At 34.9% G+C, this 18,718-nt stretch overlaps 1 protein-coding gene and 1 long non-coding RNA gene across 3 annotated transcripts in view; one reads left to right on the top strand and one right to left on the bottom strand.

Annotated features, from left to right (window-relative positions):
• Positions 1-18,718, top strand: part of FAP (fibroblast activation protein alpha) — a 74,306-nt gene that overhangs the window by 12,870 nt on the left and 42,718 nt on the right. For both annotated transcript variants that reach the window (XM_063790525.1, XM_016949952.4), the window contains 9 exons: positions 5,464-5,562; positions 6,506-6,600; positions 7,543-7,617; positions 8,422-8,474; positions 12,165-12,237; positions 12,907-13,027; positions 13,943-14,097; positions 16,092-16,195; positions 18,019-18,154. In XM_063790525.1, the coding sequence (XP_063646595.1) occupies positions 5,464-5,562; positions 6,506-6,600; positions 7,543-7,617; positions 8,422-8,474; positions 12,165-12,237; positions 12,907-13,027; positions 13,943-14,097; positions 16,092-16,195; positions 18,019-18,154 (911 nt within the window). The remainder of the gene's footprint in view (positions 1-5,463; positions 5,563-6,505; positions 6,601-7,542; positions 7,618-8,421; positions 8,475-12,164; positions 12,238-12,906; positions 13,028-13,942; positions 14,098-16,091; positions 16,196-18,018; positions 18,155-18,718) is intronic.
• LOC104005239 (uncharacterized) overlaps positions 16,180-18,718 on the bottom strand; it is a 56,228-nt gene continuing 53,689 nt past the window's right edge. Inside the window, exon 4 of the long non-coding RNA XR_001716268.3 lies at positions 16,180-16,259. This is a non-coding gene — a long non-coding RNA (uncharacterized LOC104005239). The remainder of the gene's footprint in view (positions 16,260-18,718) is intronic.

The raw sequence follows: 18,718 nt of genomic DNA, 5'->3' as shown, positions 1-18,718 counted from the left end.
GTCCTTGCCCCTGTGGTGCTCACTCCAGAAACAAACAAAACCCGGTGTGATAATTGGAGATGATACCTCCCCACAGGTAGCACCTCTGCAGAGCCAGCAGGAAGATGGATGTGTTTTCCCTGAGAGCCCTAGTCCCTTTCCTTGGTATGACCTCATATGCATCAATTACAAATCAAGTGCAAAAGTGAGAACAAAAGGACCTGCCAGCCATTTGTATGCCACTTAATTTTCTCATTTGGTTTATGCTGAAGGTTAGAACTAACATCCAATGTCTCTGCTGTAACACCCATTCCTAATTTTTCAGTACTAGACAATCAAATGGCAGAAACAGACACAGAAGCCTAATTGAAGCACAACGTTTTAAGAAAGAATTAAGAGAATAGTAAATCATTACTTGCTTGTGAATCATTTCTGTGAATTGTAATTTCTTGGATTCATAATTGAAATAATTTTCAGCTTTGCTTTAATAAGCTGAAAATGCAAATAATTAAAGCATAGTTAATTAGAGTGTTTAAGCAATGTATGAGTAACTATACTAAAGATGGGCCAAAACGAAGTTAAGGGCACTGGCAAAAATTAAGAGCTAATCAAGTAAGTGTTAACATATACAGAGGAGAGATATGCTTTCAGAATTCATGTTTACTTCTGTTCAACCATTAGAATTTAAAAATTATAGATGTCAAAGCTAATCTTCCAAAATCATCAAGTAATTACATTTAATATTAAAAGATTATTTGGAAGGGGACATGAAAATTCATTTGTTGATCCAATAATTATTAATGGAATATTTTCTGGGTGACTAGAACATTTAGTGTATTTGGTGCTGTGGAGATATATTTTATACTGATTTACACACAGACACACACATACACACATTCGAAACACTAGAAAATAATGACCCCAGTGCTTTTTCCATAATCTTACTTAAGTCTAGTCTGGGGCAGAATCAGTCCCCTTGCCTTTTGTCCACTTTTCCAGGTCTGGGAAAGGGAATATACTTAAAGAAGAGTGCATTTGAAGGCAATGAGCAAGGTCATTGAACAGGGGGACAAACATTAAAGGAGGCCATTTACATTCCTTGGAAGCCATGGTCAACACTCAGTTATGTGGAATCTCTTCTCCATGACATATGGATTGCTCTGCAGGCCAGCCTCACCCACCATGAGTTTGTAGTCAAGGAATGATTCCTATAGGCACAGGAGTGCATTGAGCAAAATAGATTCAGTGAAATCATTAAATTGAGATTCTGAACCTTTGCAGAAGAATCATCAAGGAGACTGGGTAAAAACTAAAACTACCAGGACTCCACCCCCAGAGATTTGGATTCAGTAGGTTTGAGATAAGTACTAGGAATCTGTTTTTTATATAAGCACACTCCAAGGGGCTCCAAGGACCAAATTTTTATAAATATTTAAATGAAGGCAAAAGAGTCTACATAGGAAATTTACAACATGTAATAGAGGGTAGAAAGTAAGGGAAGATATATTCTCGGGGGAATTATTCAAAACAAGCGAACACAAAATCTGTCAAGTTGGTTTTTGTTTTAATTCAGCAAATATTTATTGAGCTCCCATGCTATGTCAAGGACTGTCCTAGCAGCTGAACGTATAATAGTGAGAAAAATCAATCACTGCTTCTACTTTTATGGGTGGAGACCTATGTCTTATACAATTCTTTGCCACATAAATATAGAGATGAGAAAAAATTCATGTTCAATAAATTTAGATAAATGTTGAGAAAACAAAAATCCATATGTACAAAGAATCAAAGCTTGGATTGAAAATTCTAAGTAATCTTTATGTTTTATTCTTATTCTAACATGTGACTTAATGCACCATCTCAAAGGAGACACATTACTTCACTGTGTTTATGAACACATGGTCATGTTTAGCAGGAAGAGAAGAATGCTTAATTTGAATTTCTCTGAGTATATTGGGGATGAACTTAATGTACCCAGCCTGACATCAACATAATTACACTTTCTAAGCCCTGGATACATGACATATGATATGGTTTCAAAGCTAACGTGAGGTTAGGAGTAATCATCCCAGCCCAATCTGTGCCTGAAATCCATTCCCACATACATGTAGCTGGCTTATCTGAATATGTTATTCATACATCCATTCATCACTTCTTGGGTGGTGGTGAGGATTATTCTCATTATGGCAATTAGTAGTACAATTATTACATGCTTAAAATTGCTTTACAGATTTTTTGAGTCATATGCTACGTTCTCTATATCGATTGTTGGCATTTATAGCTACTATGCACTCATATAAAATTAACTGCTAACTAGGAAGTAATATGAAATATAGTATCAAGTCCAACCTTCCTGGGTAAACTAAATTAGAGGTTTAAAGGAATAAATAATTAATTCTTGGAATCTTTTTGAGAACTCTGATAAGATCAAAATGCTTTTTAATGATACGAAAAGGAAAATGAGTAGGTATTTAAAAAGTAATTTGAAACTGTTGTTTTTTATGTTTTATTTATTCATTGTACAATATTAGTACAAATTGCACTTATGATTTTAATTGTAACAGTTCAGTTATGGAGCTAGGCAATAGACAAAATGTTCAAGTATAATTGATGAACTTCATTAAACTAGAATAAAAGTAAAGCTCAATTGTATATACTAATAGCCTTGTCTGGAACTGTGTTTCTCAAACTGTGGTTTTAGTAGATATTCAGAAGCAAAAATTCCCAGTGGACAAATCTGCTTGGGAAACATTGATCTAAAACATTTATCTGAAAAATACTGATGAGTTACGATAATGCTAAAAGGTAACATGTATTGACTGCTACCATGTGCCACACATAGAGCTAGATGTTTTAGTTGAATTATCTCACTTGATTTAGACTTCTATGAAAATGAAGATTAATTATAGCTATAAATGTCTTAATTAAGCATAACACAAGTAAGGAAAATTATATGCAAAGATGCTTAAATAGGAAAAACTATGTCACCAGCCATAACTGAAGCATTATTTATACTTTTTAAAAAATAACTAAGGTTATATGCATTTATTGAATTAATATCAAAAACGTTCTTTAAAAAAATTGTTATCTTGGTATTTACAGTAAATGGACTTTATACATTTTTAAATTTTCCATCTAGATATTCAGGATTGTGTAGGCACAAACTAAATGTGTCTCAAGTGGAAAATAAGTTCCACTATAAATAGTGTTATAATTTTCCCTTTATTACATTAGAATCAGATTGCAACTTGCTCTTAGGAAAGTTAAATAAAGTTGAATTAAATACAATACTTGGCAATTATTTTAATGCTATTGTAGTAAATGGTCTTTTATTCACTGAATGAGAATTACAAAATCAATGGTATGAATTCTACATAATACCATTTCATTAAACAGAAGATATTTCATTACAAATAACTGTATAGTGTACACAACCTTGTTTAGGATGCACAGATAACACAGAAAGATAATTATTTAAAAAATAGAATAACAATTCTATTAAGTATTCAGTGTCTAGTTGCAAAAGGGCTCACCAGCCACTATTCTTACAGCCATGGAATAAGTTGCTGCAAATTAAGGAAAGAAATAAACTCATGGTCCTAATCAAATGTGTGGAGCATACATGCATCAATGTAAATCAGTTAAAACAACAGAAGATGCTATTATTCCACTTTATTATTTTGCTCTTACTACATACATAGCAGAACTTAATGTAACTATAAGGTTAATAGAGAAGGTTGAGTTTCAGATTTCAAAATCTAGCATGGTATAGCTGGAAGAGATTGCCAACACCTTCTAGTCCAGTACCTCATAATATGAGTGAGCAAGCCTAGGCACCAGAGATCTACTTACCAAAAACCACGCAGGGAATTCAGAAAAGGCACACATCTCATCCAGCCAGCCACCCAACCAGCCATCCAGCCATCCAGCCATCCAGCCAGCCTTCATTTCATGCATTCATTTGTTCAACAACTATTTATTAGATGCCTGTATGTGCTAGACACTTGGGATGTGCTATGAGAAAAACAAGACATGATTCCTGGCCTTATGGTAACTGTTTTGATTATACAGAGGGAGGTGGGAAAACAGTAATCAAATAATCACTCAAATATACACACGATTACAAACCAAGAAAAGTGTTCTAAAAGCAAGGAACATGCTCTATGGAAATGTATAAAAGGAAACCTGATCTAAACCAGGGGGTCAGAAAGGGCTTCTCAGAGGAAGTATATAGCTTTTGGATTGAGCATTAAAGGAGAGAGACTAGAAAAGGCTGTAGACACCCTACAGAAAGAGTATTTGAGGAAAAGAAAGACTGGCTTGTTAGTGGCTAGAAAGTAATGAGAGAGGAGCAAGAAGAGCTGGCAGGGTAGACTGCCCCACACCAGCCGGTGTCTGTAGTCCAACCAGATCATCATCTGTGGTCTTTACTGGAAGAGTCATGGAGGGCTACGAGTTTTATAGCAGGATAAAGTTAAACAGCTCCCATCTTTGACAGCTTTGTTCTCACCTGGGCAAATACCAGATTCATAAATGGCATTCAAGGTATAGGATCTTCCTATAAGTTTTAGTGGCCTGTGGAAGGGGTAAGGTGGGAGAGATGGAGAATGGCAATATTGATAAAAAAAGGGCATTGGGCTTTGGTTGCCTTATTATCTGTCTGGTGTATCTGACTGCTTCAGGGCTCTGTAATGAATGTTTGTTCTGAGAATAAGATCATGTTTGAAAAACACAATGGTTTTGAAGTATTCAAATATAGATTGAATTTGTTTGTGGTTTGTGAGCTGCATTAGATTAGTTTTTCTACAGAAAACCCTCTACTCTTGGAATTTCTAAGATATTTTGCATAGATCAAGGGGTTTTCTTTTCTTTTGGTCTACTTTCTTTATATAAAAATCCATAGTATGAGAAAATTACCTACATTCATAATGTCTTTCTTGAGATTTCTGAAGGTAAGGGTTCTGGCCAATCTCATTTGACCAACTGGGATGCTAAAATACATCATTGATAAATCAGTTGAAATCTGAACCAAACCTATATGAGGAAATACAGTGAGCTGCATAAGAGACTGGGATTTTAGCCAAACCTACATGGTCTGTAATCCCAGCTCTGCAAGGACTAGAGTTGTTGGAACCTCATCTCATCTTCCTTCTGGAAAACCTTGACAACTCTTCACTGCCTGAAGAATCATGCCCCAGCTACTCTGCATGGCCTTCCTCTGTAATCTTTATCTTCCTCTACAGTTTCCAGCCAGTTTTCCCTTCCAGGCAGTGAAACTACCTCCCTAATTCTTAATTACTGTATCTACAAAAAAGGAGATACTACTATTAATAATAATAGTTATGATGATAGGAGTTCAACAACCACTTAGCAAACAGCAGATCTTATTACTATATAAGAAAGAACAGATGAAGGCCAGGCTTAGAATTTATTTGAGTTGTTAACCTTCTTTTTAATAAGGATGTGTTTGCTCTTCCCCCAAAGTTCATAACTCTGAAGAAAATACAATGAGAGCCCTCACACTGAAGGATATTTTAAATGGAACATTTTCTTATAAAACATTTTTTCCAAACTGGATTTCAGGTAAGTGCATTATTTATCTTTAGGGATTTTTTATGTATTTTGTTTGGTTTTTATTTTAGTGCCAATACATCTCTATAGTAACTGAAGCCGTATCAGTTGAAATGTACAAAAAGAACAATTATCTGAATGATTCAAGTGCTCAAAAAAGTGCTTTTGACAAAACCATTCATACTGGATTTGCGCCATAATAATGAGGCCAATAGAGTTTTAAATAGAGAAGGAAAAGTTGAAAATACATTGTTGAAATAATTTGAACTTCTGTAATCACTTTTGAGAATGGTAGATATATTCCTATTTAGGAGAAGTCACAAAAATTTTACCAAAAGAGAAATTCCATTATTAATCTGGATAATCTGGAAAACAGACAAATCTCAATCTGACAATGAACCCTTTAAGGGTCATGAAATTGGTATTTTCATACAGCTTTTCAAAATAGGATGTTATAAAGCAAATCTAATCAAATAAATAGTGAGATCAACTAAATAGTCTATGACATTTTAGTTGAGTATCTTAAGTGTCACTGAACAAAATGGAATATTTTAATTTTTTCTCTTTAGAAAATAAAATTAATACAAAGTGAGTTTTAAGTTGAACCAAACACAACTTAAATGTAATTTATGTTTATTACTGCAAAAGAAATATACACTTCAAACTAGTTTATCCCCTTTGTAACCCAGAGAAAACAAAATTGTGCTCCTAAGCACCCTGAATCGGCTAAAATAGGGCTGCTGTTTGCAAATGTGGCATCTTTGTGTGAAGTAGAACAAAGCATTCTACCTTCTTCCTCTACCACCAACTTACTATTTTACATATCACAAAGCAATATGTACTGGACAGAGAGGAAAAACAAAGTAGGTCTGTGAAATAGAGAGGTTTCTTTTGTTAGGAATGTATTTCATGTTAAGAGAGATCATTTACATTTTGTTTTCTTTCTTGTTTAAAGGACAAGAATATCTTCATCAATCTGCAGATAACAATATAGTACTTTATAATATTGAAACAGGACAATCATATACCATTTTGAGTAATAGAACCATGGTATGTATCCAACATCATCTTCCCCCTCAGAAACCTTTGCCCACTCTTCATTGACCAAGAAACAGAGTTCAAAGTCTTAGCACCTGATCTGGACACAACTTGCCTTCCCAGCTCCATACTCCAGTAGAGTCTTCCTGTTCTGTCTGCTAGTCCCATTAGACTACTGTCTTTGCCTTCTTGTAAATCACCTAGCATCTTTCCTCCTCTTTGAATATAGTATAGCATAAGATAGGAGTTAAGAACTCAGTCCTTAGTGTCAGCCAATTGAGGTTCAAATCCTGGCTCAGTCCCTTACTGGTGGTGAAAGGTTAGGTAAGGGGTTTCACTACAGCCATCTTACTATGCCTCGGTATTTTCCTTGGTAAAGTAGGAATAATAATGCCTCTTTTGGTTAATAAAAGAATTAAATGAAGTAACATTTGCAAGTGCTTAGGGCAGTGCCTAACATAGAATAAGTGCTTAATAAGTGGTAGCTATAAAGTATGGGCACTTAACTGTTCTGTCCCACTGGGCTCCCAGTCCTCCAACTTTCCCCACCCTGAAAAACCTACTATTCTTTCAAAACCAAGTTTAGATAATACTCTCTTTCTCTTTGCAATCAATAATCCTCTCATTTGAATTCAATCATTTCTTTCTTAATAATTTTGCAATTGCTATATTGAATCTCTTTTATAGAACATCCTAATTTGTCGTATGTTACTCCTTAGAAAGTTTATGTTTCTTGAAATCACAAAGTATATATTATCTCTTGCATCCTTCTCCCATAGTATCTAGTAAATTTCTTTGAATTATAGTTAAGTTCCACAAAATATTTTTTTCAATTGCATTGAAAGTCTATGCATGTAGGAGTATGTTGATAATATAATATTCTTTTAAAACTACAAATTTACATGGTTCTTTGTTATCTTTTCTGTATTCTAATCAACCTCTTCATAATTTCAGAAAAGTGTGAATGCTTCAAATTACGGCTTATCACCTGATCGGCAATTTGTATATCTAGAAAGTGATTATTCAAAGGTATCAACTATTTAATTTGGTTATATCCAATTGTATCTCCTACTAATCCACAAGGTGGTTTAAAAAAGTGAGAGAAAGCAAGAGTCTGTCTTTATCTCTAAATATTCAGGCCCTCGTCACCAATAATCTTCAGCATGATATGTTTCAATCTTATGGAGCTTGTTTGTTTTAAGCGTGAAAGCCCTTTAAGGAACAGAGTCCAAAATAATACTTGCATCATTTATTAACAACAGCACAAACATACTTAACAAGAAAACAAAGAGCTTTAAGAAGAATTATAAGCTAAATATTCTTATTCATTTTTTAATTATTATTTTTAAAACTGTACTCAAAGAAAGGCAAGCATTTTGCATCAAAAATACATGTTGAATGAAATTCTCTTTACCCAATTTTAAAGGGTATAATTAGAATGAATTATCCAGATGCAGGGTAATCCTTATAGGCTGTGGAAATCATTGTGGTTTTACTTCAATACAGGTAAAACATGAAGGGAAAATTTCTGGGGTAGAGTATGCAAAGATAAGCTTTTTATGTTAGGAAATTTCTTTGGGTATGCTTTTTATGGAGTGAGGGTTGAATCACTGCTGAGATTAGTTCTGGAACTTGCACAAACGGCACAAAAGTCCACAGTAAGACTCTTTAAATGAAGACTCATTTGGAATTGAAACATATTCTTCCTAGTGCCTTGTGAAAGTAGTCCTTTTATAATTCTGAACTTTGAATTGGATGCTATATGATTATACATTATTGATATAAGCTTTTTAACAACTGCAATTTGTTTTTTGTCTTTCTTCTTTCTGACAGCTTTGGAGATACTCTTACACAGCAACATATTACATCTATGACCTTAGCAACGGGTAAATCACCTCTGTTTATTAATACTACTTAAATCTAATATCTAGAATGTTTTCATTCCAAACTATGATTTGGGGTTAAGAAGACTTTATCTTCTTAATTATCTTTGTTTCTTACTTTTTAGTAATACAGTATATATGTACCCATAAAGCTTACAAAATTCAAGAAAATACTTATATGGGATACCCACCTCTTTATTTGACTAATATTTTGTATTTTTATTCACAATATAGTTTTGGATTTTCTGTTTTTGAAGATCAGATTAAACATGTGCTATTTATGGAAAAAACATATATAGGAAAGCACAAAAACATTCTTGGAAATGAGACACTATTTTTAGGAGAGTGGCTATTTCACTGATGGGAGGAGGAAGGGCGGGAGAGAGATGTAGCATTAGTTGTGTCTGAACACATACTCCATTAACTGTTTTAAAATTAATTATTATAAAAATGACAAAATGTTAAAATTATTTTTAAAATAGAAAAATATCTGACGTGTAAAATACTAAATGTTCTTTTGAATTTAGTTGGTAGATAAATTGTCAGATAAGTACCATTTTCCATATATATATATATACATACATATAAACTGTTTGAAACATTTACCATTTAAAAGAAAAAATTAAATGAATGTGCAGATAGGCGAAGGATTGACGAAGAGAATTTCTGGCAGCAAGAAGAATATGTAAAGACCTAAAATGGGGAGGGAGAGCATTGTGCGTTTGGGAAATGCAAAGTAGGTCAATTTGTTTGAAATTGAGGGAGGGGCCTGCTGACTAGTAGGAGGTGGTGTAAGGTTGGGGAACAGCCAAGGCCAGGAAGCATAGGCCAAATAATAATGAGGAAATAATTAAAATGAGTTTAGATCTTTCTTTCTGATGACAATAAGGATTCATTCAAAGGTTTTAAATGGAAAATGACATGATCAGATTAGCACTTTAGAAAAATCACCCTGGCTAAGTGTGGACAATGAATTGCCTTAGCTACTCATCTTAATATGATATCTTGTTTGCTGTTATATAAAAGGGGAAATAATTATATGGCTTGAAGAGGTATTGAAAAAAAATCTTCTGGTCTATTTCCCCTTTTGTCTAGCAAGAGCACAAAAATTTTTTAAAAAATTATCTATCTACTTCTTTCAAATTTTCAGAAAAGAATTACTCTGATAAACTGTCAAATTAAGAAACAGGAACTGCTTTTTAAAGTAGAATCTAAAATCCATCTAATGCATTCTGAGTCCTTCTTGTCTCCGAATCCATATCATCACCAAATTTAAGAAATATTTATTGAGCCCCTTCTATGTGAAACACATATGAGATGCAAATGAGCTTGGGGCACCAGCTCTACTCTTAAGAAACATTCGATTAGTGAGTGGGGAATCTTAGTCTTTCAGTCCAGTTTCTCAAAGCTCTCATCATGTCTTTGTTTTTCTTTTAATCATTTTGAAATTCTTTTGTGAGGCTCGCCAAATTGAACAGCATTCAAAAAGATGATAATCCTAATATTTTAATCATGGGTTATGTAAACTTTATGGCCTAAAATCTCATTAAACATTTAGATTCTCTGCAGTGAATTTAATCAAACCACTGGTTTTGTTTGTTTCTTTGTTTTCTGCACAACTATCTAGTATTTCAGATTTTTTGGTGGGGGGGTGGTCAGGTAAATACAGCATAATTTAGGAAGTGAAGGATGGATGGCAAACTTGTTTGAGATTCTAGGCATCGCTGAATACCACCAATTTCAAGTCTTTTATATGCCTTTGAAGACTCTATAAAAATCTAGCATAGAGAAAACATGACTACTGGTTTCAAGCTAGGTAGGCAAAACTGAGGAGATGAACGCCTTTGTAAAGCATCCTCCCTCGCCTTTTCTCATACCTTTAGTGACTCAGAAAACAAAATGGCAGCTGTGATGGCTTGAGACATGCGCTGAGATTTTTAGCTTAGTGCTGCTTGTGTGATTGCATAGATAATTCCACTGTATGTAGAAAACTGAGACAATGTTACAGTATGAAAGGTAACATGAGCACTAGCTTGAGAACAAATTGTAAACCAGGTGAAGAATGTCTTCTTCTTTTTTTTTTTTTTGAGACAGGGTCTCGTTCTGTCGCCCAAGCTGGAGTGCAGTGGTGTGATCTCGGCTCACTGCAACCTCCTCCTCCCGGGTTTAAGCAATTCTCCCGCCTCAGCCTCCTAAGTAGCTAGGATTACAGGCTTGTGCCACCACTGCTAATTTTTGTGTTTTTGTGGGGACGGAGTTTCTCCATATTGGCCAGGCTGGTCTCGAACTCCTGGCCTCAAGAAATCCGCCGCCCAAAGTGCTGGAATTACTGGCGTGAGCGAGCCGGCCAGGCCTGGGTCAATCTTTTAACTGGGCTCTTGCATCCCTTTCAACATGTTCCCGATCACCCAGGGGCCTGGTGCTCATGTACTGCCCTCTGGCGGCCAGGACTCTCATTGCAGCACCAATGGTCACTTTCCATGGGAATCACTCTCCCCACTCAAAACTATGCCATGTTCCCTTGCTACTTGCTAGGTCTCATGCAGGCACCTAAAAAGTTACATCAAGGCAGTGTGTGTTACAGATCTTCACAATTGTCCAAATATTAAAAGAATGGGAAAGGCAGAAATGTCAGGCACATGTTAGCTCCAGGTTGGAGAGCTTTTTTTGGAGGGGTTGGGCAGGAGTCTTTTTTGAGGCTCTTCAAATTGTGCTTGGGCGGCAGGTCTTGCTCTGCTTTCCCACGAAGGCAGTCTCGATGAAACTGTTAATACAGTCTTCAAGATGACAAAAGTCAAAAAGTAAGCATGACATCCTACGACTCTGTAACACTTATAAAATTTTGTCTGAATGCATTCTTGCTGAAGAACTACAAAAGCTCCACAATGCAAGTCACTTGAGTGCTTGCAGAGTGACTCTAAGCATCAAAGTGAGAGTTTTGGCCAATAGACTATTTGAAATTTCCCCATGGGTGGAGGACTTTACAAGCTTAAGGCATACTGCCCAGTATACAATCCGTTTTTCAGTTTAGCTTGAGATCAGATGTTCCTTTCCTTTTCTGATTTCAAGTCAGATTCCTGGGGAGATTGTCAAATGGCATCTTATTTTCAAAAATTTGAAATGCATATGCATTCACAGAGATGGGGGTTGTGAATGAGAATGTAGAAGAGCACATACTTAACTTCAGCACAATTATAGAATTTCAGAGCTGGAAGGCACTTCAGTGACCATTTCAGTCTAGTGTGTGCAAATTTTACAATCCCAGGGGTTAAAAGGACTTGAGTTTAATTCAAGGTCTGCCAAGAACTAGCAATGTGGTCTTAAAAAGTTCTATCAGCTCTCTAAACCTCATATTTACTTTCTATAAAATGAGAGGACTGTATTAGATAATTTCTAGAGATCTTCTCCACTTTGACAGTCTGTAAGTATTTAATCCATTCACCTCACTATAAAGGTCAGAAAACTGACACCCAGAAAAGTTAAGTGACTTTTAAGTAACTACTGGAAGAACAGCAATCAACACCTATGTCTCCAGTTCTTCATTCCTGCATTCTTTTCATTAGGTTTGTGGGTGCAGAGGGAATGATCCTTAATTTTCATTGTTTGTTTATTTTTTCTGTTCATACAGATTATTATTATTTTTTTGCATTAAACAGCAAGGTTTGTTGTTTTTCTTTCTTTCTTTCCTTCTAGAGAATTTGTAAGAGGAAATGAGCTTCCTCGTCCAATTCAGTATTTATGCTGGTCGCCTGTTGGGAGTAAATTAGTAAGTGTTTAAATTTTTGAAGTGTTTAATCATGTAAATAAAAGAGGAGCCATTTGATTTTGGCCTTTGTTAAATTTCCCTGCCTGAAAGAAAAAAAAATACATTCATGACTATTTTAGTGGTTAAAAACGGGAAGAGTTTTGATAAATTGAAACCCATCTGAGAATTCCGCAAAATCTCAAGCTCATGGATAGACTTCTTTAAATATAGCAGTCAAAAACTTTATCCTTATACTCAGCCAGAATGCGTTGTGCCAGAAAGCTCAGGAAAAATATGGTTTTCACAAGTTTCCCAGACTAGCTTCAGACAACATGAAATTTGGTCCAAGCTCTTATTTAAGGACTCTAAATAAAGATTAGATCTGGCTAGCTATTAATATTCAGAGATTTATTCGACTTTCTGTCAATATACATAATTATTTATTTGGGGGTAATGAAACAACTAAGAAAATAATAGGCTTTATTTTTTATGTGATTCAGACTTTAAAATTCCTAATTGATGTTAATGTGAGTTGGTTGGATTTTTTGACCTATTAAAATGGTATTTTAGTTGTGAATCTTTTTTGTATCTTTATTACCACTCTGTTTAAAGGTATTAGAGGAATAATTAAAACAAATATACAGCCTTCATTTAATTTGTTGTGGAATTTCCCCTTACCACCACTTTTAGGCATATGTCTATCAAAACAATATCTATTTGAAACAAAGACCAGGAGATCCACCTTTTCAAATAACATTTAATGGAAGAGAAAATAAAATATTTAATGGAATCCCAGACTGGGTTTATGAAGGTAAGCTGTATTCCTTTTCTACTGCTAATGCTTTAGGCTTTTAATTTAAAATAATTTCATATATTTAGTAAGATTTAGATGAGTAGTATCTTATTTCCATGAAGGGTAGCATTGCTGAAAATTGTCTCTAGGTTACGAATAGGGCATACGTATTTTAAAAGAACAAATTCTTGTTATCAGAAAACTGGTAGAATTGATTCTCAATAACATCACTATGAAGTGGTAGTAATGATTTATAATCCAAAAAAGTATATGGTCCTCAGGTGCTGCATTAGTACATTTTCTCATGTTTACTTTTTTTTTAGAAAAAATTTTTTTTTCAAAACTAAACAACTGTGTATGTTATCTTATGGGAAAATATTTTTACTTTCTGATACTCTGTTGATTTTGTTCTCATTCTAGGTCATGTAGAATTCAGGACTTAACTGGACTTTAAAGAGACTTCTAGTCTCTATCTATTTATCTATCTATCTATCTATCTATCTATCTATCTAAACTAACTGTGTTTTTGGTTTTTTTTAACTCTTAGGAGGGAAATGTAACTTTCAATGTTTATGTCACTCTCCAGTACAATTATAGTTCTTTCTGTTTTGGCTATCTTAGGTGACTAAAAAACCTGAAACTGCCCTGAAAGAAAAAATTAATTAGTGCCAACATGTTTATTATTTATTTAAAAAATTACATTTCTGATTAATGTCATTTTCTAACAAGGCTAATTGATGTTTGATATAGAGTGAAAGGGTAAACTATTCCTCTTAACTCAGATTATGTAATTTTTTAATAACCAAAGTATGACATATGTCACATCCACATTAAATAAATTATTTCAGTTGATAAATAGCTATTTAGAAGTATTTACAATGATTTTAAGAGTAAGATGTAATTATAGTTAATATCCTAGTACTTATTTTTCAGAGGAAATGCTTGCTACAAAATATGCTCTCTGGTGGTCTCCTAATGGAAAATTTTTGGCATATGCGGAATTTAATGATACGGATATACCAGTTATTGCCTATTCCTATTATGGCGATGAACAATATCCTAGAACAATAAATATTCCATACCCAAAGGTATGTTGAATACTTTCAGCGATGCTTTCATTTTCCTGGTATCAAAATGAGCAATGATTTACCATGAGTAAAGGTGGGATCAACAAGTTTGGAGAGCTTCTTATCCTTGAGCATTGTAAGGCAAACATTGTACTGTGCTCTATTATTTATGTGGACATCTGTTGCTTTGGACATCTGGTTGTGCTGGATGAAGTAGTCTTTGCAAAATCTATTGCAGAATCTTTGAAAAACATATGGTCTTGATCATGGAGGAAAAACAAGCTTAACTTAATTTTAATTTTTTTCATATTTCATGCTCCAAATTCAGGGTAAAGTTCTGTTTTGCAATTCTCTCTTGAATTCTCATGTAAATGCAAACTAGAATATGAAATACAAATGCTGAATTTGATGTTCCTGTCAGGTAGAAGCAGGCATGGGTTATGGTCTTTTCTGGATGTACAAGATAGGTTAAATTTATAAGTCTCAATTTCTCCCTTGAAGGAAGTAGACATGGTGTGAACCCATAGTTTTTGGATATTTAACATTGTAGAGTTGTTATACATTCTTTTTATTGAGTCTCACGTCTGGAGGGAGGAGACCTGAGTGTGCAGTAGGAGAATGGTCAGGTCTCAGTGAAGAAGCATTATATCCTAATTTCAATGTAAAAATGATATCAGAAAAAATGGAATCAAACTACAAATTTACCTCTTGCACAAGGAATCGGATGCGATTTTAGAATTCACTTCTTTGTTCTTTGGATGCTATTGCTTTTACTTGCCAAGGGGAATATTGTCGTGGCTGGACACAGTGGGTCCCTGGGTGACAAAGACGGTTGGATGTGGTATACACACAAGTGAATTCTAAGCAAGCCAAAGTGGCCATAGAGAAAGAAATAGAATTGCAGACAGTGTAATATTTATGTTAAAAGTCTAAAAGCTGTGTAAAAACTCTAAAAGCTGGAGATGTTTAGGACAGGCCTCACATTTTGGGGGAACCCAGGATGTAAAAGAACTCAGACCTTTGGGAGGACCTATGGGAGCAGGAAGAGACGGGGAACCCAGAACTGAAGAGTGACTGACACTGATTGGGAAGTTGAGACCCACATTCTCATATTTCCTTGAGGCTTAAAGTTGCTAAAACATCTGGCGTTAGGTGGAGACGTGGGACCATTCCAAAAACTAAGGGAGTTTCTGATAAACTTGGGAGTGAAACGGAGGTCCTAAGAGACACTGAACAGTTCTTTGGATGAATTCAAACAGCACTGAGTCATTACATACTGTGCACCTACATTTCATGAATTTAAATTTTATTACAACTCCAAGATTCTCTCTTTCTACAGCAAAATAACAGAGGAACTCTAAGAAACTGTCTAGGTATGAGCTATACTGTCATGTAAATTTTAAGCATACAGTAGTATAGAAAGCACAAAACAAGAAAAGTATAAATCTCATGGATACTTCATTTGGAGGTGAAATTTCCCTAACCTTTTGGAGATGGTGGCAGTAATAATACAAGCAGGTAGGAGACTGAGCATTTGGTGATTGTCCTAGACCAAATCATATGGCAAAAGCAAAAAGTATCTTTCATTTATTTTTCTTTCCATTCTCCTCTCAAATTAATCACCCTCTGAACTCTCCTTGGTATACAGAGATATGATTATTATTATAATTATCCCAATAATAAAAATGAGAGAGATCTGTCTTGGAAATCAGAAAAGAGAATATGGTTCACAGAACTGCATTTTCATATCCAAAATGATTTTCCCTATAAATTTTAAAGCTCTCTCATTAGGCAGTTAAAACACATAGTTTCACTCTGGTTGACACAATATTTGTAATTGCCCTGCAGGTAAAATTGAAATGAGATTCCTTGTCGTGTTATAAATAGAATGTATTCCACAGTGATATACATAAGATTGTTCGCTTAGAAAAATATATCAAAATTCCTAAAGTTTCTTTAAAATGTTGGTGATAATTGGAATTTTATAAGCTTATATATCTCAATTTTCTTGGCAGGCTGGAGCTAAGAATCCCGTTGTTCGGATATTTATTATCGATACCACTTACCCTGCGTATGTAGGTCCCCAGGAAGTGCCTGTTCCAGCAATGATAGCCTCAAGGTAGTTCATCTCAGATGCCTCCCATCTTTCTATCCTATATTCTAGTGCGTTTATGCTGTGCATGCTAGAAGCAAAAACAAATAAGTAAATAAGAGTTGCACACAAAGCTAAAGACATACAAAATTAAAATTGACAAATAAGTTTCCTTAATTGGTTTTTCAAAATTAGCCCTTTTACACATATAAACGTGACCTCGGTGACCAATCTCAGTGAAACTTGCCTCAGATGTACAGATGTGAACTTGGGACCAACAAGCAGACAGTAAAATTCATGTACGTCCTCACCCTGGCTTCTTTCAAGTTTGGCTGACTTTATCTCAAGCCAGCGTTTGTGGATCTATGTGGATCACATGTGTATGATAAATAAGAGAAGATAAGCTGACCCTCTCCAAAAATTAGCATTTTTCACAATGAAGCAGGCTATTCTCATTTATCTGGTTTTAGAATTGTCTAGAGATGAACTGTAGGCAGGCAGGGACGTGAAGGATTCTCACTTCCCCAGCATGATGCCCTATGTCTGATTGTCTGACTAGTCCAGAATACAGTGACCTTCAGTCAGTCCTCTGTGGTCTTTCTGGTTGAAGTGGCTAAGGGGAAGAGGTTCCCAGGCCCTGCCTGTTGGGCTTTCTTAACAGTTCCCCATGCCTAGCGGGCCAATCTTGGGTCTTCCCCTTCTGCTTCATGAAGAAGAGCCAAGCTCAAATGACTGATCACTAATAGGGAAAAGAACCCCATGAGAGGCTTCTACTGGGCCTTGCTGAGTCCACTCTTGTATAATCAAACATGACTTTATATTTTTGAATTATCTGCTATTCCCCACCCTGATCGAGTCGATGAAAACTTGACTCAATACATCATTTTTTTTAAAGTGTCATTCTCCACAGGTGGCAGATGAAATGAGCATAACACAAGGAGTCCAGAGGCTTGTTTGAACAGCTGTAAAATACTAACAATAAAATGGTAGTAGCAAACGTATTCTGAACACTCATGATGTAGCAGACATAGTTCTTAAGCGGTTTAAGCACTCGGCCAATCTTTACAGCACTCTTTAAAATAGGTAATATTATTATTCTGATTTTATGTAAAAATAGAAGAGTTAAGTAACTGGCCTAAAGGTATATAACTATTAGGACATAAAGCCAGGATTTGAGCCTGAGGTCCGTTCCAGCTCTGTGATTTCCTTTACATTAATTTTCCAGAAGTTTGTGATTCATTTTATGTTGATGTTCTCTACCTACTAGTTCATCCTCAGAGTCATGGAATCATCGTTGCCATTCACTGACATCTAGTATGTGCCAAACATTATTTGAGTTATTTCACATACATCATCTGGGATTTATTCCACAAGTCTGAATTTCAATACCTGACCATAGTCACAGCTAAAACTTAGCTTCCAACATGAATCTGCTGAGAGACAAAGATTATCCTTTTATCACACTTGTCTCTCTCTCAACTAATTATAAGGTGAAAAATTGAGTTTACTTGTGCAAAATGCAAGTTTAATGCTTTTTTTCCCCTCTGGATTGATCAGTAGCTTTGACATTATGTTTTAAATTCTTTTCTAAAATGTTAAAATCCAGAAACGGGGAGAAAACTCACATATGAAATGATTTCATTAGATGAAGAAACTCTCATAGATATTTTTTTAAGTAAGTAGAGATATTTAAACTTTCTCTCCAGAGAAAGGAATGTTTTGTTTGCCTTACCTATTAAATAAGTAATGTATAATAATGACATATATCCTTTAGAAAACAAAAATTAAGAAATTATTTGTGTGTGAAACTGGTTTATGGTTGTGACTACCTGTTTCTATTTTATTTGCAGTGATTATTATTTCAGTTGGCTCACGTGGGTTACTGATGAACGAGTATGTTTGCAGTGGCTAAAAAGAGTCCAGAATGTTTCGGTCCTGTCTATATGTGACTTCAGGGAAGACTGGCAGACATGGGATTGTCCAAAGGTAGGGTATATTAAGATCACAGATATGTATTTCTGAAGATCAAGGCACAATAGTGGGGACTCATCCATAGCTAACATTTTATGTTGTAAAGCCAGGATTACTGCATTCAACTGCCAACTGCTTTGCAAAAACGCACTCAGTATTCATGGGTCCATCATTTTATTAAATAAATAGGATACCTTTTATTTTCTTGAATGACTTAAACCTTGAAATTGAATAGCCAAAAAGAAAAAATGGGACAACATGACATTGGGAAAATCAGATATCTGGTTCTCAATTATAATGGTAAACCAGCCTTTTGAGATTATAATATTGGCAGTCCAATAAAAAGCAAAACAATGCAGATGAAACCGTCACATGGGTCTACTAGATAAATATATGTTTTAAACAAAAGAACCAGAGAAGAAATGCAAATGGGGCATGTTCTATTCAATGTTAAAAATTAAAAATGAAAAATTCTAAAGGAAATGGATATTATCAAAAGAAAGCCAGATATTCTGTTTTTTTGTTTGTTTGTTTTTTGGTTTTTTTTTTTTTTTTTTTTTTTTTTGAGATGGCGTCTCG

Source organism: Pan troglodytes, chromosome 13 (assembly GCF_028858775.2).
Source record: "Pan troglodytes isolate AG18354 chromosome 13, NHGRI_mPanTro3-v2.0_pri, whole genome shotgun sequence".
In the NCBI taxonomy this organism is placed as follows: Eukaryota; Metazoa; Chordata; class Mammalia; order Primates; family Hominidae; genus Pan; species Pan troglodytes.
Note: the sequence above shows the minus strand (reverse complement) of the source record. Positions and strands in the feature narration are given on the sequence as shown.